We start from the raw sequence: 24,051 nt of genomic DNA, 5'->3' as shown, positions 1-24,051 counted from the left end.
TGGAGTGTAAGAGTACAAGAAACTAAAACAGACGATCTGGATGAAATAGAAATAGAAAAAATAGGGAAGTGTAGATTATATATTAACAATGGAAATTCAGCTGAAAAGAAATCAGGTAGTATTGGTGTAATAATCAGAGAAGATTCATCTGGTTATGCGAATATGATCCAGACTTATAGTGAAATGTCATTGTGGATAAAGTTGGACAAATGTATATTTCGTATAGATGAGGCTGTTCATATTGCATTTGTATAATTCCATCACAGCAATCGAAATACTATTCAGAAGATAGTATTAACAAACAAGAAAGTGAAATTATTGAATTTCAAGCACATTGAAATAGTGTGTATTTAATGGGTGATTTCCACACCCTAACAGGAGCAGTTAGTGACTGTTATAACCAGACACATTGGCGTGAGAAATTAAATAATACACGATATTTCATAAATATGGATATTCCGGAAATCCAGACTTTAAAAGATATTTTAAGTTACTTTTAGATTTGTGTAAATCTACATAAAAGGACGTATTAGTAAAGACTGTCATTATTGGAGAACTAACGCTGCAGTGTTTATTTTCAAATTTGAGGTTTGACCATATTCTGAATTGTACAGGAATGTTACATTGTCGCCCGAGGACTGGGACACGGCGGAGGAACCGGTGCATGGACTTGGTATTTCGGATGAGTTCTTAATTTGACATACCTTGGAGGTTTTACCAGTATAAATCACGTGACTTCAGTGGCAGCATTCATTACAACCGTTACTAACATGGTTGATAGAGCACGTGCTGCACAGGCGGGTCATGACCTGACCCAGGCCTTCTTCCATTCAGCTAAAGACAGGTCTTAATAGGAGATAAAACATCGATTTTAGATTTTGATTTTTTCAGAAATTACTGATACATGATACACTTGATATGGATATAAGGGCTTGTGAAATCGTTCAGCTAAAAACTAAAAAAACTGTTCGTGTAGAAAAGTTAGAAAATGAATATATAATTGCTACAAAGCATGTGTTGTTAGATCATATTATGAATTATTTTATTTAGTCATACAATATGGGCATGTCCCAGAACCGTGGCTAGTTGATGTCATCAAGCCAATTTACAAAAAGAAAGGAAATATAAGCAGCCCAGAAAGTTACCGGCCAGTTTCTATAATTGATACGCTCAAGTCAGTAAACAAAACATTGTATTGTGTACTTTCTAACTTCAAGTAGGCGTTTGACAATGGTTGACGGGTAGGTTTATGGCGAAAATATTTGTCATATGGTATATCTTGACGAATTCTACAGATAATATATAGGTACAATATCAAGGCATATGTTTCATCTGGGGACTGTAAATCATCCTTCTGTTGTGGAAAAAGGAGTGCGTCAAGGAAACAAATTATCGCCTCTGCTTTTATCTTTATTTAAAAATTACGTTGAGTTATATCTTGGTAGTTTATCTTGTCAAGGGGTTACAATTTATGTTATTTTAGGATTTGTTAACATAATTATACTCATATTCGCCGATGGCGCTGTTATTGACCGAAAGTCAAGAACAGCTGCAGGACATTTTGAATGTTTTAAAAGATTAATGTTTGAAGTAGAAATTATAGCTCGTTAGTGAAACAAGCCAAAAAAATGTATTTGAGGTATGATGATACAATGTGGGGAAATGTCAATATTACTCTTTTAGTAATAGTTACAGTTAAAAAAGACTACACCTGCTTACATGCGTTATGGGGAAACAGGACCCTTTTCTTTAGATATAGAAACAAAGAAACGAGTTTTATCATTTTGACGTAGAATATTAACTTCCGAAAACCAAACTAAGTATATGTTATTGCGTATCAATCTTTATTCCACAAAATTATAAACCACCCGTACAAATAGTCCTGTTAATATAGTGCTCACTTGTCAACTGTCACAGCATCATACCATTAGTATTGACCCGTGAAGATCCGGGGTAGAATAGGTGTTCGGCAACCCTTGCTTGCCGGAAAAAGGCGACTATGCTTCTCGTAAGAGGCGTCTAACGGGATCGGGTGGTCAGGCTCGCTGACTTGGTTGATGCATGTCATCGATCCCAATAGCAACAAAAACTATTTTTTTTATTGTAATACTGCCTCCTATAAATATACTACTCAACATTTCCTAAGGTCCAAAATATCCAATAATCAATTATATTAATCACATTATAAGATGTGACCCTCAGCAAATGCTGAGTGGTATACATACTTTTACTGAATCGTACTGTGTACCACAATGAGTGGTTTGAGTGAAATATAGAACTGAGCCGAATGAAAAAGGCCGATGTAAGGCAATGCTAAGTTAAATATATTCATTGAAACAATTTGTGCACATGCTTTCTACTTTGCCTAAAACTCTAATTGTCTCCTTCGTAAAACATATTTGAAAAAAAAGGTTTCTACTTAAAACTAACAAATTTATTTATGGAAAATTATTTACTTAATTAAAGTTGTGTGAAAGAGTAAATATGACTAAATATGTTACATATTTTTTTAGTTTCAAACACAAGACTTGTTTATTTAGTACCATAAAAGTAAATACGTTTCACGTTCAAAAATATGTCTATAGCATAGATTTTCCAAATTTAATCCTCCAAATCTTGCCTAATTTAATGCCTATGCAAACCGCCACAGGCATGGCTTCCACGACACTGCTCATGCTGTCAGATACCAGTGGGTAAGTGGGGTAATATAGGCCTACCTATTAGTAGTTCATAAATAATCTTACATCACAGAAACAAGTAACACATCCTACTTAATCATAAAACGCTGTCCACTGAGAATATAGATACACGTCTGAACGATAGTACCACGCTGGTTGTCAAAATTATTTAAAAGGTAAGTTACGAATACATTTACGAACAATCCCATGGTTGTCAGTTGTCAGTCAGGAGCCGATAAACCTTGTAGGAATGACAAATAACCCATCATATTATTCCGAAATAGCCATACAGCGGTGACAATCAAGGGTGGTAGTATACTTCGTCCCATCTAGCAGAGTTAAGCCCCTATCTCACATTCACGAATCTGAACACGAATGAACACGATTTAACGTTTTTCCTTAAATCGTGTTAGAACGTATGAAGGTCGCGCACTCATTCGTGTTCATTCGTGTTAAGTCGTGTTCGGTCGCGCGCGGTCGTATGGACGTCGCAGCTCGGCTTTAATCGTGTTATAATTTTTTGCAATTCGACAGTCGTGTTCAATCGTATGAAGATCGTGTTCAGTCGCGTTCAGTCGTGTTGGGGAGCGTGGGAAGAAACTCATACGACCTTCATACGACTCCCATACGCCTGAACACGTAATCCATACGTTTGTCATACGTTCGGAAGAGCCCATCACGTGACTGAGAGAGAACGTGGGAAACCCCCTGAAAGTGAAAGCTCATCCTACAGCTATGTCGAACCCCAGGCGGCCGAAACGGAAGCTCCTCCAAGCAAAACCTTCGAAAGGGAAACATCCTTCACCACAAACCATGGATGAACATCCACCCGGTACCCAGGGACAAGATGAGCCAACTGAAACCTCTGAACCACCACCAAAATCTGCTTCTTGCGGGTCTTGTTCGTTGTTGAACATGGTGAAGACTGACACAGAAATGCTGTTGTTGTTGTTGTTGCATTAGGTGTTTAAGAGGTCGCCTTCTGCCTAGGCAATTTCGGCTTACCTGTCCCTCTTTGGGTCTCTTGTGTGTGAGAAGGGTCCACATATCTATTGTGAGTTCGGTGTTCAAATAATTTCTGTTTTTGCATTGATATGATTTCTATTTTCGTATATTGATATGATTTCATTTTTATCCTTGGCTGCTCTGTTTATGTACGTTCGAACAGCTGTCCATCTCTCAGCAATAGAGTTAGTTTGGCCTTCGCTATTGCATCTCTTGGCTTTAGGAGATCTATGACAGATAGCGGATCTAAATGCAATTCTTGTTTTAACCCAGCCCGGGCTAGGGGATGGTCTTGACATTCTAGTAACAGGTGGTCAATGGTTTCAGCCTGATTGCAAGATGAACAAACCTTGTCATAGTGCTTTTTGTGACCAAGTCTGAGGCGTGAGATAGCAGTTTCAATTTTCCTTTCATTTGAGTATGAGTTTGGCTTTTGTTGGACCTTGGGTTGAATTTTGTATAGCCATCTGCCGATCTTACTTGCGTCGCATTGGGCTTGCCATCTTTTTGCTATGGAGGCTTTGATTTTGCTTTTTATCTCTAGTTTACTAAAGGGAATAGGCTGTATATCCGCTTTGTCTAGAGCTAGCTTCGCCAGTGAGCCTGCTTTTTCATTTCCATGAATATCTATGTGAGAGGGAATCCAACACAGCTCCACCTGTTGCCCTTGGTCCGATAGTTTTGTATATTCGTATAGAATATTGTTGACTGTGTTTGGCCTGGAGTTTGAGTTTCTCCCACTGATGGCCTGAAGTGCACTTAGCGAGTCTGATAGGACGACTGCCTTTGCTTCCGGGAGTTCCGGTATGAGTTTGAGTGCATGATGAATTGCCTCCAATTCAGCCGTGAATACTAACTGACCATCAGGCAAGCGAACTGAATGTGCTTGGGGTTTGGAGCACAGAAATGCTGTTGCAAAGCAGCTTATATACTACATGACCCACGTGACCCAAATATACAAAAAATATGTCGTATGAAGGTCTTGCTCAGTCGTATGGAGATCGTGTTTATTTTTGTAGACGTATAGACATCGTAATGATTCGGGTTTAATCGTATTACGGTCGTGTTCATTCGTATTAAGTCGTATGGGCGTCGTATGACAGTCGTGTTTGGTCGTATGACAGTCGTATTGGGGTCGTGTTAAATGAGTTTAAATCGTGTTGTATCATATGAATATCTTATGACAGTCGTATGAGTGTCGTTTTCAGTATTATGAGTGCCGTTTTTGGTCGTGTTTGGTTCAGAAATTTGCATAAATCAACGAATCAACACGATTTTTCAACTTTTCATAAATCGTGTTCGCAATTTCTTAAAATGTGTATGTGAGATAGGGGCCTTAGCTTCTGCGTTCTGCGCAGTTCGAAAGCAGAACTTGGTCATGAGCATAGGGATGTCGTCGGAAATGCTTGCACCAGAAGTAGCGCTTCTTGAGATTTACGTACACTATTGATGCAATGTGTAATATTTTTCAGTCCACCTTACAAACTTAATAAGCTTATGTATACCATGCCGATACCATGTTATCGACTGAGGAAATAAGCTTGGCAAACAGGCAACGAACGCAGTGTATCTAAATATAGAAAACAAAGATATAGTAAATAACTTTAAGAAAGCTACCAACATTTTCCATTTAAAGTTGGATGGATTCAGAAAATAGTGCATCACTTGATTAAAGATTCTGGAGCCATTGCCGTTATCCCACCCCTGGTCACTGATAATAACAGAGTAACTGAAGGATTTTATTATTTTGATAAACCTGAAGCTCGGAACCATTATTTTGCGTCAGTTTTCAACGTTGATGAAGGCGCCTCGCTACCACCATTTCTTAAACTATACTCAACGACAAAATTCCCGTGACTCCAATATTTTAGTGTATTTTTCAAACAAGTAATGTTTGGTTTTCAATATTGTAGTACATGTATGGAATCAAGTCACAAAAACGCAACTGCTAAAGAAAAGCATGCATTCCATGCAAAAGTTGACTTTTATGCTAGCCCATGCATTTCACTACCCAAGAATGGGTATAAAAACATGTGTGTTAACGGGGTTCCATATGCATTGTTTAGCATCGTGTTGACAACAACCACTCAATTATTCAACATTACGGATTGCCACCCCTGTCCGAAAATGAGCGTCTGCAAGCCATTGGTATTCTTGAAGCAGGATCGAGTCAACGTGATGTTGCAAGACAATTTAACGTCCACATAAACACCCTTTGTTGCTTATGGCAACGTTGGCAACGGACGAATGCAGTCAGAGACCATCCCCTGAGTGGCAGGCAACGGGTTACCAATAATCGACAAGACAACTGGATTCGAACAACACACATACGAAATCGATTCCAGCCAGCAACTGTGACTGCAAGAAGCATCCCTGGCCTTCGACGAATATCTTCACAAACCGTACGTCGTCGCCTCAGATGTGCAGGGATTGTCGTCAGAAGACCCGCCAGACGTCCCATTTTGACAGGAAACCGCCGTCAAGCACGTCTATAGTGGTGCAGACAGCGTCAACGCTCAACGGCCATGCAGTGGGGACAAGTTCTATTCACTGACGAGTCTCGTTTTCACCTCAGCCACAGCGATGGACGGATTCGAGTGTACCGACGTCGAGGTGAACGTTACGTCAATCATTGTGTCATGAAAGATCGGTTCTGGGGCGGTAGCGTTATGGTATGGGGTGGGATTACAGCAAGACAGAGGACCCGTTTGATAGTGGTAGAGGGAAATCTCAATTGACAGCGCTACCGCGACGAGATCATTGGCCCTGTTGTTCTACTGTTTTTGCGTCGTCATGGCCCGGGCATTACATTTCAACATGACAACGCCCGGCCTCATGTTGCTCGATTTGTTCTGGGTTCTCTTCAACAAAACAACGTGAATGTTATCCACTGGTCGGCTCGCTTCGACATCAACCACGAGTTCACAGACACCCCAGGAACTTCGAAACAAGTTTCAGCAGATATGGACACATATCCCACAGGACTTTGTGCGACGCCTTGTCCTTTCCATGAGACGAAGATGTGTTGCTTGCATCGCACACGCTATTGATTTGTAAATTGACATTTTGGCATATTCATGTTTTTTTATGAAATTACGCATTTTCTGAAGTCAGTATGGCAAATTAAACCATTTGAACACTTACAGGAGTCTGTTTATCTGTTGCAAACCGAAATTGTTTCAGATTTGGTAAAAAACATAACTTTGCATTAAATCTTATTTAGTGTCACAGGAACTTTTGTTGTTCAGTATATATGATCATAAATTAGATTATACCGTTATCGAAAATCAAGACAGGACAGATCTCATAACGTCTAACGTCCCAACCTGTAAATATAGCAAGTGGTCCCGACAACCTGAATCACAGATAACTAATTTATATATGCATCACTATCCATACCCAATCCTTACTGTTTGTTATTCGATTTATCTCTTGAACAAATCACATTCCAATCATAGTGGAAACTAGCTAATGTTATTTGTCATTGTACACAAAAGGGACAGTGCTCAAAATTGGTCAGTGAGAATTTTGCTTTAATGAATATGCTGGCCAAATGTAATACTACCTCATGGAGAAAATTACTGGCCTGTGATTATTTCTGTAACTGACAGTGCAGCCGCGAATAGCTGCAATACTGCCGATGTGGCTTTAAGCAATATTTACTCTCTCACTGACGGTGATAGTTTTGTTTCCAGCTTTCGGACACTTTATGGTTTTCACTATGATTGGACAGTCACGTACAAAATTCCCTTTATTAAATTATATTGAGCATGTTGAGGGTTTAACTGTAACAACGGGAGAGGACTCTTCTCTACTCTACTCTACATAGGACTTTGTGTATGTAAATTACCTAGCATTTTCAAGCTCGTCATAGTTTTGCTAACTTGGAGAATGAAGAGCATGAAAGAATTGGAACATGACCAAAGGACAACTCACGTGCGCATACACCATGTCAAGTGTCAAGCCCGTACACAAACTGTTGACGTTTTTTCACATTAGTTCTCTATGGGCAAGCCAAATTTTGACAGATGGTCATTTATGGAGTGAATATAACATCCTGAAAATGTTTGGTTATAAACGGTAAATTTCTCATCTTACTCGTCAATCGAGAGGTCTTCTAGTTATCAAAAATATATTTCTTAAAGTTGATTTTGTATATAATCATATCTAAATGTATGATGAAGAAATTTCGTGTATCGCAGATACAAGTGGTGGTGGAACGTCCCCGTGTGTTCTGTAGGGAGAAGTTACCTTTTCATTTGTAATGAAATAATTCAATTTTCCGGTAGACACCTCAACAAAAAGTATATAGTAAATTGAAATATCATGGGGGTTTTCTCATCTCGCGACGGGTGAAAAGGAAATATTTTCTTGAAAATATCTCCTTTCCCCCCGTCACTCGATACGAAAAACATGATATTTCTTCACTCGACATATGAAATATCCTCTTTATATTTAATAGGCCATAACCGATTACCGGACATGAAATTGTAACGTGTCGTTACGTGACGTCATAATATTTAAGAGAATTATGAAGTCACAAAACCAAGGTAACAATGGACAAATAACTTACGCCTTTACATTAAACTTAGGCTCAAATTAATGAATGAAATGTTGCGCTTTTTGAAACAATTTGTTTCCAATGAAGGTTCGTTGCATGTGCATAAAAAGAACAAAACTACAAGAATATATAAAATATCTGTCACATATCACAGAAAACGAAAACCTGACTATTTGGACTATATTTTATCATAAAGACGAATTACTGTCAAGAATGCGAAAATCTAAGGATATGAACTTGAGTGAAAAGGGTTTTCATAGTGGAAACTTTAAACTACACAGTCTAAAAGTATGTGTTTTATGGTAACTTGACATTGACCGACGTAGAACAACATCATCTCTACGACAGACATTTGTTTCGATTACCAACACTGACATTGATGAATGCTTGATTCTGATTGGTTAAAGAGAATACATATCAATTAATACAAAATGGCTGCCGATCGATCAACCCCATATGAACTGTAAAAGGTATCCATATTTCCTCTAGTACACGCTTGGTCTCTAATAAACGCCGAGTCTAGGGCGCTCGCAAAATTAATAGACGGCATAGTGTTAAATAGAGGAAATACGTAGCTTGATATCGGATGTTTTGGGCGCTCTAGACCGCAACCCTGACTGCTTCGTGGATGACATTAAAAGATTAAACGAAGGCAAATCTTTTGCACACAAATGAAATGTTTATGAAACTGTTAGGGACATGTTCTGTGATGACCAGAATCGGGACAATTGAAACTTTTTCCTCACTGAAACAACCGACAATGAAAGTAAAATATAACATTATAAAAATTGTTTGAAAACACTTTATGCATGACAACATGTTGTTGACAAAGCTTTTTGTGAACAAAATTCGTTGCCATCGTAAGGATTTGGCAGAAGACGATTTGAAAGTCACTCCTAAAACACTTGTCCATATGAAAAGCCAAGAAAACAATGTCCCGACATCATTGAAGCCAAACTTGATGAAATTCATTTCAGAACACACACACAATTAAGAAAATCATACACGAACCACTATTTCTGGGCCACAAATGTCTCACTTCTTTTTCACTCTGGCTTTGAATAAATGAAATCTTGAAATTGACAAGTCACACCGTGCAGATTCCTCATGTCAAAATATCTGCCTCGTCTGCAGCCTAATAAGAGGCTATTCAGTCGTACTCAGTTCCATTGGGAATCATATCTTGTAATAGCAGGGTCGATCATTCCCAGTAAATCTACACAACATTGTCAGCCATTGACAGCAGTGAGGTGTCAGTAACCGTGATGTAGGTCAAGTTCTGCCTCATCCAAATGCGGGGTGGAGAGGCATATATTTTGATTTCAATATTGTTTACTGTGGGTAATTGCTATCTAACTAATAACAGTTATACATGTTAAATATATAATAGAATGTTTATTCATAAAGTTTGTTGTAGAAATATATTCGTTTAGCATTTTAAAACCCTTTTCTACAACCTGTCAACCCTACAAATGAAATGGCATGTTCGATTTCCAAGACATGACTTCTCTCACACAATTCTTAGAAATGGTATGGTCAGTCCAAACAGTGCAGAACGGGTTGGTAGAAATTGGACTAAGTTTGGAGTGTTATTTGTCAACTTATTTTGAAAAACTATGTGTTTTGAACACTTTTTTGAACTACTCTATGGTGTTTTTAATCTTCAAGTCTACTAATATGTGTTACATGTATACATGTGACCACTTTTCGGAATGTTCTAAGATTGCGGACCTGTGTTACCCTGTGTTGTTACACGTTGCAAGAGATCCCTCCAATCCTCTCAGTTTGGACATCATGTCATTCATGTGTCATGTAGTGCTGTGAAGTGTGAAATATAGAGAAATTAATAGAATTGTTATTGTGTTGTTCAGCATTTTCTTGCAATATTGTAATTTAAAATGAATTGCAGCGCTGTTTGTTAATGCACCCATGCTACGTGCATACATCAAAAAGGATTCTGACTAACTTGGTCAGAATGGCATATGTTTCACGATAGTGCAGTTTGTTCAGCTAAAACTTGTTCAGACTCCAGTGAAAGATTGTATCGGTGTGCTTTGATAAAATTATAAGTTCAATTCTTCATCAATATGTCAAGGTTCAACTACACTAAAAAAAACACTCATTCCAATCAAAAGGATTGATTTTTCGAGTTGGCCTCTTGTTCGTCGGATATTTGATCCAGCTTGCGTCCTTCCATGGTCCATTTACTTTCGACTTCTCTGAACAATCTAGTACAGACTCAAGTTCATGGTGTCGAACTTAATGGTCATATTTGGGATGAAAAAAATGTAATTTTAAGCAATCTTAACGAGCCAAGCTGCATCTTTGTAATTATTACGAGAAAGTTGGGGATATATCTACATGGGACTCTTTGACTTGAATTTCCTTAAAAAGCACAAATCCGATCAAGAAAAACAGGTTATAAAGGTTATCAAGTCTGAACCGTCATACTGATATTAAAAAGAACAATTCATGCATCCACTTTGATTCATTTGAGAAAAAAATACCCTTGAAAATCTTTTCAATAAATGTTAAAGATTTCAACTTTCACCTCAATCTAGATGTTCCTGGGGAGTAAGAGTGGGCCGATTTTCCTCTTTTCATTCAGTGCATATTTCAACATCTTATCATTATCTAAGAATATATGTTTACCTCATTTAGGTGCATGTTCCTGCGGCAGAGACTACTTACTGGTGGTACACCACGCGCCTTCCACCGCTCCACCACAAACATCACATCATTCAGGTGAGATCATCAGTCTTTATCAGTTGACAGTCCAATCTTATGTTACGAGTTATTATGCAGTAAAGACACAACCAAGGAAAGGCTATGTTATATGGAAGACAAACAAGAAGCTAGAAATACAGATTCATGTAAATGAACTATTGTATAAAGTAATAAATGTATTAGTAGAGACATTTCTCTACACTATATGGTTCTGTGTACTGTAATCCGAGGGACTCGCCTTTTTTACCCACAGGTAAGAGACAAGTGGTGACATACTAAATCCCTACGGTACACCTCGTTTTATTCATTTTGGTTGAATACTCGTGACATTGCTCAAGACACAAATGAAAAGTCATGCTGAAACCTTCTATAATTCATAAACAATTCTGAGACTTCTCCGCAAAACAAGCACATTACACATCAACATGTCTTTGCATTCTTCAATAGTTATACTTATATCACCTACAAACATATAATCGAGTTATATCCATTTCCATACAGACTACAGATGGATCGGCTGGGTAACTTAGTAAATGCCCGTGAGCACCCGACCACCATCGAGTTTCAATTCAATTCCATGCAAAAACGTTCAGCGTGGCTCATTGGAGCAAATTTAAACATTTGGATCCATATTTAGACTTACGAAATTGGCATATTTTGGGGTATTGTTTCCGAAGATGTTTGTTTACGATTGAACTTTCCCAATGTAAATCATACTAAAACTCCAGCTGATTTCAGCTGACAAGTTTCAACTAACTTCTTTGAGAGGCATGTAGAAGTTGGAGTACTAAGTACGTATAAGATATATGGATGAACAACTTCTTTGTTACAATTAGGAGCGTCGTTTCGGTGCAAGTCCTAACACCGTTATCAAGCAAGTGATGTACAGGGTATGGTTGACAAGTACAAGGGGAGGCTGATCACAAAGGTTGCTGATTGTTGAAGGGGAAATTTCTGAGTTTTCTCGGTGCTGTTCTGTATTGTCTGTTCGGGTAGTGGTTGTACTGTGTGAACACTTGTTTGAGATGGATAAAATTAAATGGAAAGGTGTTGCTACATAGAACAGATGTTGTGAGCTGGCCTTGTTAGAGTTGAGATGATTCCTTTCTTGACTTGGATGGTTTGAGGCTTAGTGAAGATATTGATCTGTGTGGGTTGGTTTCCCGTAAACAGTGGTCTGGAGTTTGTTATTGTACATGAAACTTGAAGTACATCAAGGAAGGGTAGTTGACGATTGGCTTCTTCACTTTACCACTGAACTTAGCCATTTCAAACAAGTGTTCATACAATACAACCACTACAACCACTACAACCACTACCTCGAACAGCTAGTACAACAGACCGCTACTTTGGAACACTTACCCACAAAATATTGAAGAAACAGCCCAACATTGATGTATTTTTCTAAAGAAGTCACAGCATTCAGAACACAATTAAGGCCACAGGAAAACCACCATTCAGCCACAAGCTGGAACCATCAGGAGAAGTGTACAGCATTCCCTGCAATTGTGGACAAGCTTATATTGGCGAAACATCTAGGCCCCTCAAAACCCGAATTAAAGAACATCAAAGTTCAGTCTCCAAATATGACTCTAAATCAGCTCTATCAGACCATATCCGTGACAACCCAAGCCACTGCATCCAGTGGGGAAAAGTCAAAGCCCTCACCACCAACCTCAAAGACTTCAAAATCAGAAAATGATGGGAAATTATTAATTGATGTGTGTAATACACTTGGTCTCTGAATTATATCTCACCACTTCTACAGATTTTATCATAGATTTTACTATTGATGATAGGTCGAAATCACACCATCTTCCATTTGTATTGAGTGAGTGAGTTAGAATTTAATGTCGCATCGGCATTTTTCAGCCATATAGCGACGATCCATTTGTATAGGAATACACATGTTCACTAGAAGGAAAAAGAAACATTAACAATGTCCCATACGATAAATGGAACGTGGAAAAGAAAGACGTGTTTGTGGTGAATTTTGTTTCAGAAGAGATCTAAGGCAAATTGGAAATGGTGAAAAACATGATTGTACAAAACGTTCACAATTCAATAGGTATATTCTGTGATTACGCTTATAAGTGTTGGAGAATGCTTTGTTATACATTGTGATGGCATAAATAAGACAAGTAAATACAGGGTTAAATTACAATGACTGTCAACTAGATAGAAGGGAAGAGATGAGTGCGCTACTGAAACCTAGAAGTAACAGATCAACTAACAATTACGACCTTTACAAACACACTAGAAATACGTACAAGGCAATTAGAAGAAGGAAACAATTAGCTTTTAAAACAAGAACAGTTAAATATATGGATAATATACCACGTGAGGATTTACCAACCTTTGGAGGAAACGTCGAAAATGCAATGAAGCCCCGACTCCTATTTCACTTGCAGTTGAGTCACGGTTCACACATTTTAGCGATTTGTATGCTGAAAGTGCAGTATATGAAAACATAGACGAAATATGTACTGTAGTGTGTCAAAGAATTAACTACGCCACAGAGAGGATAATTCAAACATTAGTCGTGACGAAATTATTCAGGCAATTGACAAATAAAAAGTAGGGCCATGATAAACATATCAGTCACTTATTCAAGGAAGGTAGGCTGTATTTGGTAGAGTGTCAGACAGACTGACAGACAGACAGACAGACAGACAGACAAACAGTTTATTCAATAGAAGGGCCATAGACCCATAATACAGACAATGAACTACGCATGCCAATGAAGTAATCGATTTAAGTTTCTCTTAGCCATTGGACTTTATATAGTTTTCTGATGAAATCATTTTAGTTAAAAATGTTTAAATATTTACATAATTGTTCAGTGTATGGGGGCTTTTGTGTTTCTCCCCAAATCAAATGCAAGTTTAAACCTGCTACTCTGAAACGAGTCATACATATTCTCAGAAGTACTGGTGTAAGATATTTTTCTACATTTAACAGGAATTTAAAATGTTTATAATAAAAGGTATCAGATATACTATTGACAGAACTACAACATGATTGTTGAAGGTTATCAATTAAAAAAGATGAATAAACATCTTCACATTGCCAACATCTTGTGTTAACCATACATATCCAAATCCTAATTTAAACAAAATATTCTGAATGTGGGTAGCCCATGTGGTGCGACCAGAATGGTCCAGTGATTTGAGCATTAAATAGCATTGGCGAGGCAGTCTGTGCTCGCCCAAACGCACAGTATCTGACAATATTGTTCAGTTGCATTTTTCCAAACGGAATTTTCCCAAACAATGGTCACTGGGAATAATTCTACTATTATATAAATCCTTTTCTTATGTATAGCTGGAAGGGGGGTTGCCAAACAAATTCAGCAGATAAAAGACTTTTAGGCATATCACAACGTACGCCAAATGTTATAATACTGGCCAATGTGAACAATACCACTTGTTGAATGATTCAGTTATTAGATTATCAAATACTGTATATCACTTATCCATATGCCAAATTACCGTCTTCTACAAAATACCCATGATATGATATATCTCTTAGATTCTGTAAACAGATATTCTTGGGCGACAACTGTTAAACAGACACTTTTTATGTTGGGATTTAGATATGCTTGGATACATCAAGATGTCAGAGATATCAAATACTTTTTAAATGAATTAAAATTAAGATTAGTCAGAAATGGCAAGCAGCGATAAATGTTAGCTCGCGATATGAAAAATATTAGTGTTATAAAATGCATCTAAAATTCGAACATGACTTGCTTAATAACAATTCCTTGTACAACAGAAGATATTTAACTTAATTGCGAACTAGTGGGGCGGGCTTACAAATAGATATAGGTCGTAGGCAAAATTTTCATCAAAGAAATCGGAATCTGCACATTTTGTCATTTAAATTTGATTGAAGATGAATTTCATTATAAATTAAGATGTTCATTATTTAATCAAATATGAAACATTATACACCAAAATGTTATATTGCTGAATGTACATTTATTTCATTTAGTGTTTTGATGTGTGAAAGCCGGGCCTCCATTGTAGTTAAACTAGTGTAAACTAGTATCATAATTGTTAAGAAAATCACTTTAACAATGTAATTTCAACGTTTTAATGAAATGTACCTCTACTGCCTACTGGTAGTTATATGACTATGTACCTTGGTATGTGGGCCAATGACCTTGAATGCAATAAACAGAAGGGAATTGAATTGATACATATAAAGATGTAACTACATCTTTAACCAGTCATGGTTCGGGGTTTTATTGGTTTAGAAATGTTACGCATAAGTCAGTTTCAGTTTCAAGTTCAATGTAATATATTGTATTGTATGATATTATTGTTCAAAATGTTGCAGGGTATATACATTAAGCACAGTAAAGTTCCAACTCTCGGGCACTTTATAGCAAAAAATAGATAATTAGAGTACAATTGGACACAGTTTGAATAAACTACCACTTTTAATTCCTATAGGAGGACTGTACTTTATCGGAATAACAAACAACTACCTCGCCCTTTGTGCTCGAAACTGTATCTTTAAATCATGCTACAGTAATGTTATTTGTTCCCTTCCGACTGAAAAGTAACGACCATAGCTAGGTGTATATGTGCAACTGCCTGGAAGTGCAGAAAATATGAAAGCTGTACCTTGAGTAGCGGCAACCATATGTCGATGTGGGTACATCTTCCACAAGGCCTATGAATCTGAAACAGTGCATGTATGATAAGAGCTGTGGTGTCTCTGAAATGTGCTCACAGAATTCCGATCCTAGTTTAAACATTTCTGTCAGGGAAGTCATATTGAAAATGTTTAGTAAAGGTAAATCTGCGCTATGGGGAAAAACAAATACATCAAGTGTTTTTGGCATAATTCGTTTCACCTAGCTTATGATTTGGACCATCACACATCCTTGTTAACAGTTTTACTGCATCTTTCGACAGTAACAAGTCCCGGGAAACGTGCGTTTTTTATGTGGTCCCAGTAATGGTGACTTTTAAAACGTGTTCTGATCCGATTATGAACACCAACATATTACAAATTTGCTATATGCGGTAGCCACGTGCTGTGCCAAATAACAGGTCATAATTTGGAGGGTACTGTGATCGTTGACAAAGTTTTACCCATGTATGGACATTTTGATAAACTGTCAAAGACTCTGTTCAGCGTCTTGTGAATCTATGTTTCAGTCATGACATTCAAATGTCCGTAGCCCTGTAGACATCGGTTGATTGAGGTGTAGGTGTATTTGAAGGAGGATCGTCTCCAAATGACGTTGTACGCTATTTAAGATTATTAAGACCATTAGATTAGTAGACATACCCCAAAACGACCTACCTTCCAGAACAAAAAAAACTGTTCAACAAGACTGTCAAAACATTATCCACAGCTTTAACCTTCAACGGGACATTTTGCGATGTAATGGGCATAACAATTTCGCCACCAACAGTTTGAAAAAAGACTTCATCAGTCAAATATAAGATCAGCCGTGTGGCAGCCTGACTGTGTCATCATTCACATGGTAACGTTTGCTTGGGAAAAAGTCAAATGGAATCTCAATCAGTTGCAGCCTGTTTTGTTCACATGTGAATCACGTTCAGTTTTGGTTTTCATGAATATTCAATGTCGGGATCGGCGTAACTAAACTTGACTTGCCAACTGCTGTGTGGTTGAAAATGGCATATTTTATGGTGAATATGTTATAGTATGGGGACGAACAAGTTTGAACGAATGCATGGAGCTGTGCATCTATAAGAAACGGGATATTGACTGGTGCAAGGTAGCGTCATGAGATGTATGCAATACATGTAGATGATGACCTTCTGATGTTAGCAAATGCGAGTATTGTCTTAGAGACAAAATAGAGCATGGGGGTAGTCCAGTTATCCCAAGGATTTAAATCCAATCTAGCAAGCTTTGGATGTTCTCCAGTAACACGATGCTCATATACTGGCTGCTCCAGCAAACCACTGACTAACCTTCAATGGAATGGGAATTCAAATTTAATTTTTTCCCATAGTTGTGACAAAGCGTCATTCACCACACCTGTTATAAAGCGTCACAATAGGAAGGCAAATCTATTCTTATGGATTCAAAGCCATTTAAAAGCATTGTCAACATTTTTCCTTCGATAAAACATTCACTCGCTCAAGAGTGAGTGAGTATGGTTTTTACGCCGCTTTTAGCAATATTCCAGCAATATCACGATGGGGGACACCAGAAATGGGCTTCACACATTGTACCCATTTCGGGAATCGAACCCGGGTCGTTGGCGTGACGAGCGAACGCTTTAACCACTAGGCTACCCGACCGCCCCTCACTCGCTAAAGATGATATATAGACTATATTATTTTCATATCAGGAAAGTGTCATCTTAGCATTATTGGAGTATGTGTGCTATTCAAGCATAGCACCACAGAGACAGAAAACTGGTTACATAATGAAACGTGACATATTTCACACATATCATTCATGTATGAACTGGAGTGTAATGTGAGTGAGAGGGATACCAAGACATTCACTTCTAAATGGACACTCACATTTGCCAATACCAATGTTCACTGAAAGAATGTAAAACATCACACCCGGTAACTCGGTGGCTGACAACATAATCATAAGCAATGTATTCGTCTGTTCATTTAAAATATAATGTGATTTGCAGTATGAAGGTGTAATAGACAGTGGAAGTGAAGACGTGGTTCATCACATTGAAGTGTTCCAGTGTGTCGGCGTGACAGATGTCATGCCATTTTATAGTGGACCAGGGCAGGCTGAAAACAAACCACCAACACTAAGCAAGTGCCGAAACGTCATAGGTGCATGGGCTATGGGAGCGGGGGTAAGTTGATATTGCTCTTTAATATTATTGTTGACATCATCAATCTGTCATTTATTCTTATAAGTATGTTAAAAGCACAAATGACACCTTAATATGCATACATTTTTATCAGTTACTAAATAAAAGGTGTATACAACCAATATGAAACAATTGTTTGTTTTAGAATGCCATTTGACAGTTTGACTAATAGGCTAGTGTGTTCAATGTTTGCACTTTATAGTATTTGTTTCAGCCTATTGTGTACCCTGAAGAGGCAGGTTCTCCCATAGGAGGTGTTGATTCTACCCCATACGTGTTACTGGAGGTTCATTACAACAATCCAGAACTCATACAAGGTAACACGAATTTCATACATTGACTACGTTTCTGTGTACGGTAAGATGATACAATGATCTAATTGCAGAGACTTTTGACTACTGGCAGTTAACATTTGGTGAACCTAAGCTGGCCTCGGCAAGGTTTTAGAAGTTGAGAAATCTAAAGACCACAAGCACAAATACTTTCTCATTATATGAATCAGACTTGGTAATGTCAAAATAGTCTTTCATCAGATGATCGGTCATAACGACACATACATCAGAGTATTTAAGGCCACGGATGAATGCAAGTTAGGTGCCAGAGATTGCTCAAACAAAGCCAAGCCACTGTGAGTGCTGCCATCTTACTTCAATCAATTCTGACAGGCAAATCGGCGATAACTAAACCAAAAAACAAATCGTGAAACAAAAGTTTTAATTCGTACAAATATGGCATATTTTAATAACTCCACACAAACTGAAAGCTACGAATTGTTCCACTATGTGATATATATTTTTACAAGACTGCCTCCATGATCTATGGATAGAACATCTGCCCGGAGATTAGAAGGTCGTTGGTTTGATCCACTTGGAGTCAGTTTACTGTGTCTGAGTATGAAGTAAAGAAGTGGATGGTACCCAACAATCTCAAACACTGATCAGTAAACTATATTGCTCTGAAGGCTGAGGAAGGTAACACAGGAATACTCTTTAAAACCTCAACATGAAAGGGAAGTACATTTAGTTAAGATTTTGAAATGTTGGTTAAATTTGCCATATTGCCAGTTTGAAGGAAACAAATGAAACATTCCATATCATTTAGGAGCTTTTCAATTATCAGTATAAAAAAGTGGTCCGTTTTATTCCCAATAAGCGTTGTTAAGCAATACCAGCTTAAAAGGGTTTTTCCCTCCAATAATTCAAGAGTTTGTCGGTCATCAACTGCAAACACTGGACTACAGATCGGTTTGTCCAGATCCCCCATTAGATTGGAAAGTTTATTTTTCTTCTGCATAAATGCACATATACCTCCAAAGTCAACATCAGTAAAGCTGAAAATAAAGTTGAGACAATAAACAATGTCAAATCATTTGCAAGTGAAGACGTCATGCCCACTGAGGGTTTGTTTTGAGCCAAAGGTACTTAATGAAGCATTGCAATCAAACGTCTGGACGGAGTGATCATCGTGGCTGACGATATCTTGATTCATGGAGTCTGACAGAGATCATGACGCACATCTACAGCAGTGAAAAGGTGCTTTGAGAGAAACATGAAGCTCGATAAAGATAACTGCTGTTTCAAAACTTACAAGGAATGTCTGGGACATAACATTACAGTAGAGGGTCTGAAAGAAGACAAACAGATGATGGACTTGAGATGATGAATACAAAAGGTGTTGAGGCAGTATGTATACCACGGGATACTGTGAACTATCCAGCTAAATATTCTCCCCAAAATATCTGATGTTGTGGAATCTGTCAGGGGTCTGACCCTCCAGGATGTAAAGTGGAATGTGCTGAACAGGATGAGGTGGTGAATGACCTCAAACAAAATGTGGTCTCCTGGCAACAAAATCACCTGTCTTGATGTATTATGATCCCCTGAAGTTACTATGAATTGAATGTGGTGCTTCCAGTTTGGTTTCATATGTCATTAGAATCCATTGTTTGGAAACCTCTATACATGACTCCCAAATGTCGTCAAGCAGCGATGATGTGACTACTTCATGTACATCTCAATCATGCTGTCACACAAGCTCAACAGAAGGAAATATTTGTCCCAATAGAAGCTGTCTACACATGGAAAACAGTGGGAGTTGATTTATTCACATTGGAAGAGACTTTCCACTCAAATTTATTATTTCAGTGGATTCTTGGAAACTGATAACCTGTCTGGCACACCATTTGCTGTTATTGTGAAAGTACAACATTTTGATTGCAATGTCATCCCAAACATGTTGCTTTGCTATTTGGTGTTACCAGTACCTATATGGTAGAACCTTTACCTTGGTAACTGATCACTGACATTACACACGTTCATGCACTTTGCTAGGTAAGTGCATTATTCCTGAATGTTTTCAAGCTCAATTTTCCCTCACCTCCACCAACTTCTTCTATGCATGTTCTCTCCAGGAAAACAGACGCTGCAGAGGATGTATCCTCGACACATTTCAATACAAGATTGAGTAGCTGGGTAAAAATGCAGATGGCCTCGCAAGATTGCCATTGCAGAAGGTCACAAACATGCAGTGGAGCCAGAAAACTACTTCTCTTGATGACTAAGTTTGAGAAGGAGGTGTCAGTGACAGCTCAATGTACAAAACAAAGATCATCAACTTTCCTGTACCAACAAATGAGAGTTAGTAGGGATGTCTGTAAGGTGGTTTCTTCTAAGTGGGTGATGAAGACTTCAGAGATTAATTGAACAGGTTAAGATCCCATGGGCAGGACGTTTTCTGTTTGTAGATCTTGTCTCCCCATATAAATCTTCATCAACACCATAGTAGTTAGATGTATATGCAAAAGGATACTGCGCTTTGATATGTAAGTCGTTGTAAAGAAGTACAGAAAGTTTTGAAAACTTTGAAACACAAACGTTTAAACATACGGACAGCTAGCACAATCTGAAGACTCAGAAGGTATAAAAATACTTGACTGACATTTCTCAGAGAAATACCGAAAGGTGTTTACGTTTGCCACTTGATATCAACCCTACAGTCGGTTAAAATGATTACGTAAGAATTGACTTTCACTTGTGAGTTCATTGACGTCTGAACCTTCGTTACGTGAGGTCCCTCACAAAATGCCCTTACTCTATAAAGGTTGTACTTCAATTCATACACACAAAGTGAATGTCAACTTTTAACAATTTTATACATTACAAGTTTATACCTCAAAGGATAGAGGTGAGGTGAAATGGGGTTAACGTCACGTCCAAGATTATTGCACTAAAATAGCGACATGTTGGCACCATGCCACAGTTTAACCTGAATACCCCACTCAGAAACAGTTCAGCCGACCAGTCCTTGTTTAAGCTCCTTAATGCCGAGCTCCAGACAGGGTAACAACAAGTATCATCTTTTCACGTCTTTTTGTATGACACGGCCGGGGATCGAAATCCGGTCCTATCGCTTTCCAGGCGGACGCTCTACCACTAGACCACGGAGGCGGTCTCAAAGGATATAGACACGATTTCATTTAGTATGTGTCTTAGATTGTTTTCATAGACAGACATATAACAACCAGCTGCATCGCTGAATAAAATAGTTCTACAAAAGGAGAGGTTACACGAGCAAATGTGCGTTTAAAATTGTTCATCTCTTGTGTGAGTTATCATTCAGTCACATTAAAGAATTATATCATAATAACACATATACTGAACCGCAAAATAAACGTCACCATGGCTAGATATATGAGAAACCTTATTTGTCCAAAAACTGTAAACATACTTTGAGACATATTTAAAAGATTAAACTTGGCTAAACTGATCATCAAGGTTGAAATTAAAGTGTCAAATGTTCTAAAAGTGGAACACAACACTAGTCCCTGAGAAAATGGCATCACAAGTCAGTATCTCGTGCGTCCGCCATGTGCATTGATGACTGCCGTGCAACGTCGATGCATGGAATGGATGAGGCGGTTGATGAAGGCCATAGGCACCTGAGCCCTAGCGCTGAGGAACGCCTGACGCAGTTCAGCTGTAGTTATCGGCCTTGGTCGGACGTCATTCAACCGTCTTTGAATCTCGTCCCACAGGTGCTCAATGGGATTTAAATCGGGACTGAGGGCAGGCCACTGCATTGTTCTGATGCCATTCTGCTGGAGGAAGTCTCTTGTTGCTCTCGCAGTTTGGGCACGGGCGTTATCATGCTGAAACTCGTGGTTGCGGCGACGTCCCAAATGAAGTATGGCGTGTGGTCTCAAGACCTGATCATTGTACCGAGCTGCTGTGACACCATTGCCTCTCCCTGGACCGATGTTCTGGAAGACCACAGTGCCGACCCTCTGTGCAAGACCAATATCACACCCCACACCATGATGCTCGGACCACCCCACGAGTCTCTCTCAACAACACAAGCATCCGAATAACGTTCCCAACGGCGTCGCTAGATTCTCTCTCTCTCTGTCATTTGCTGTTGAGATACAGTAACGGCTCTCATCTGAGAAGAGGACGCTTCTCCACTGCTGGTGGCGCCAATGCTGGTGCTGTGTTGCCCAATGAAGACGATCCCGGCGATGACGTGGTGTCAGAATTAGTCCTCAGTGTAGCCTGTGACAGTGGAGGTGTCTGCTCATCAATCGTCGACGCACGGTGTCCGCACTAATGTATCGCTGGCGTGTCCCCATGGTCTGTCGGGCAGTTTCCGCAGCTGTAGCGAAGCAATCTTGAAGATGCTGTTGCACAATCTGACGATCTTGACGTCGGATGGTCACGCTTGGTCTTCCACTACGTGGTCGGTCATCTGTAGTGGCGGTCTGGTACCGTTGCTGGAGCCTGTATATGGTCCTTACTTGGACTTGAATTGCATTGGCTACTTGCCGGGCGGTTTGTCCAGCTTGCAATCGTCCAAGGGCTTGGTGTCGCTGATTTCTTGTCAATCTTGGCATGTGATAGCAATTCAATAACGAAAGAATGCTATCCGATCTGGGTGGATTTTTATAAGGCAAGAAATGGGGGAACACATGTGCATTTCAATTTGCACGGAACTCACGTGCATCGGGTTAACGTGGCCGTCCCCGTGATGCGTTTGGGCGTTCGATTTTATTGTCATCTGCTTTGTTTTTGTTACGCATCATACTAATGTTTAATATTCCTAAAGTTTGTGGTTTTGCAGAAGATTCTTGAAAGAATTCCCCAATTAGCTGTTAAAATATATATAGTTAATGTGTATATGTGTTATTCCGATATTTCTAGGTAAGCCCATGTTACAAAAAAAGTTGAATCAAAACTAGCAAGTGTGTAGACATGAGCATGATGCTGCACAGATCTGTTCAGCGGAAGGAACACAACTCCCATTACTTTAGTTGAATATCTGCTGTGTGTTTATTGTAGGTATAGTGGACAGTTCAGGGATAAGGTTTCATGTTACTCGGCAACTGAGGCAGCACGATTCCGGAATCATGGAACTAGGACTTGAATATACAGACAAGATGGCCCTACCCCCGGGACTGCCTGCTGTTGCACTTACAGGATACTGTGTGCACACGTGCACTCAAGTCGTAAGTATTTCATATATTCTCTTTACATAATATTTAATCAATACGATGTAACATACGTTTTATTGAATTATGCATGTGCTTTGTTTAACATTTTCACAAGTTTACCGTTAGCATATTGCATTTGCAAATGGGCACACGTTCTAAATATTGGTTGATGTGGTATGCTTTCAACACTAATTCATGTCGCAGGGTATACCATCCGGAGGGATACACATCTTCGCCTCCCAGCTCCACACACATTTAACAGGGAAAAAAGTGTACACTCGCCATATTCGAGAGGACCGAGAACTACAAGAGCTCAATCGAGATGACCATTACAGTCCCCACTTCCAGGAGATCAGGCGGCTGCCAGTTCCCATCACCATTCTCCCTGTAAGTTTACTCAATTGTGACCAATTTCAGATCGTGACATGTTTTGCCATCCCGTTTTACCTGCTTACCATTGTGTGTTCCATTGTGAAGAAAGGGGTAGCGGTTGGTCGCGGCAAGTAGCAGATGGATATGTACGTGTACTGTCTGGGCTAACGTCGAGTTCTAGTGGCGAGATAGTAGGTACTAATGTGAGGTACCAGATTACTGTGAAAACGGCAACATGATATTATACAGACAGACTAGTGACCATGCAAGATTTTGACAATGCTTGACATTTTGGGGCGTTCTTTCTCCATGTAATGTATGACATCATAGGCAAATCATCATAGGTCATGCTTACCTAGCTTTGACATGCTTATTTGTTTCGGAA

At 38.9% G+C, this 24,051-nt stretch overlaps 1 protein-coding gene across 1 annotated transcript in view; it reads left to right on the top strand.

Moving 5' to 3' along the window:
* The window catches only part of LOC139473026 (dopamine beta-hydroxylase-like), a 61,341-nt gene that overhangs the window by 18,552 nt on the left and 18,738 nt on the right, over positions 1-24,051 (top strand). The window contains exons 4-8 of the mRNA XM_071255531.1: positions 10,906-10,989; positions 17,618-17,794; positions 18,027-18,129; positions 23,143-23,309; positions 23,499-23,681. Coding sequence (XP_071111632.1) covers positions 10,906-10,989; positions 17,618-17,794; positions 18,027-18,129; positions 23,143-23,309; positions 23,499-23,681 — 714 coding nt within the window. The remainder of the gene's footprint in view (positions 1-10,905; positions 10,990-17,617; positions 17,795-18,026; positions 18,130-23,142; positions 23,310-23,498; positions 23,682-24,051) is intronic.

Source organism: Haliotis cracherodii, unplaced genomic scaffold (assembly GCF_022045235.1).
Source record: "Haliotis cracherodii isolate W230 unplaced genomic scaffold, xgHalCrac1.p SCAF_26, whole genome shotgun sequence".
Classification (NCBI taxonomy): domain Eukaryota; kingdom Metazoa; phylum Mollusca; class Gastropoda; order Lepetellida; family Haliotidae; genus Haliotis; species Haliotis cracherodii.
The sequence above is the reverse complement of the archived record's forward strand: the minus strand, read 5'-3'. Positions and strand labels throughout refer to the sequence as shown.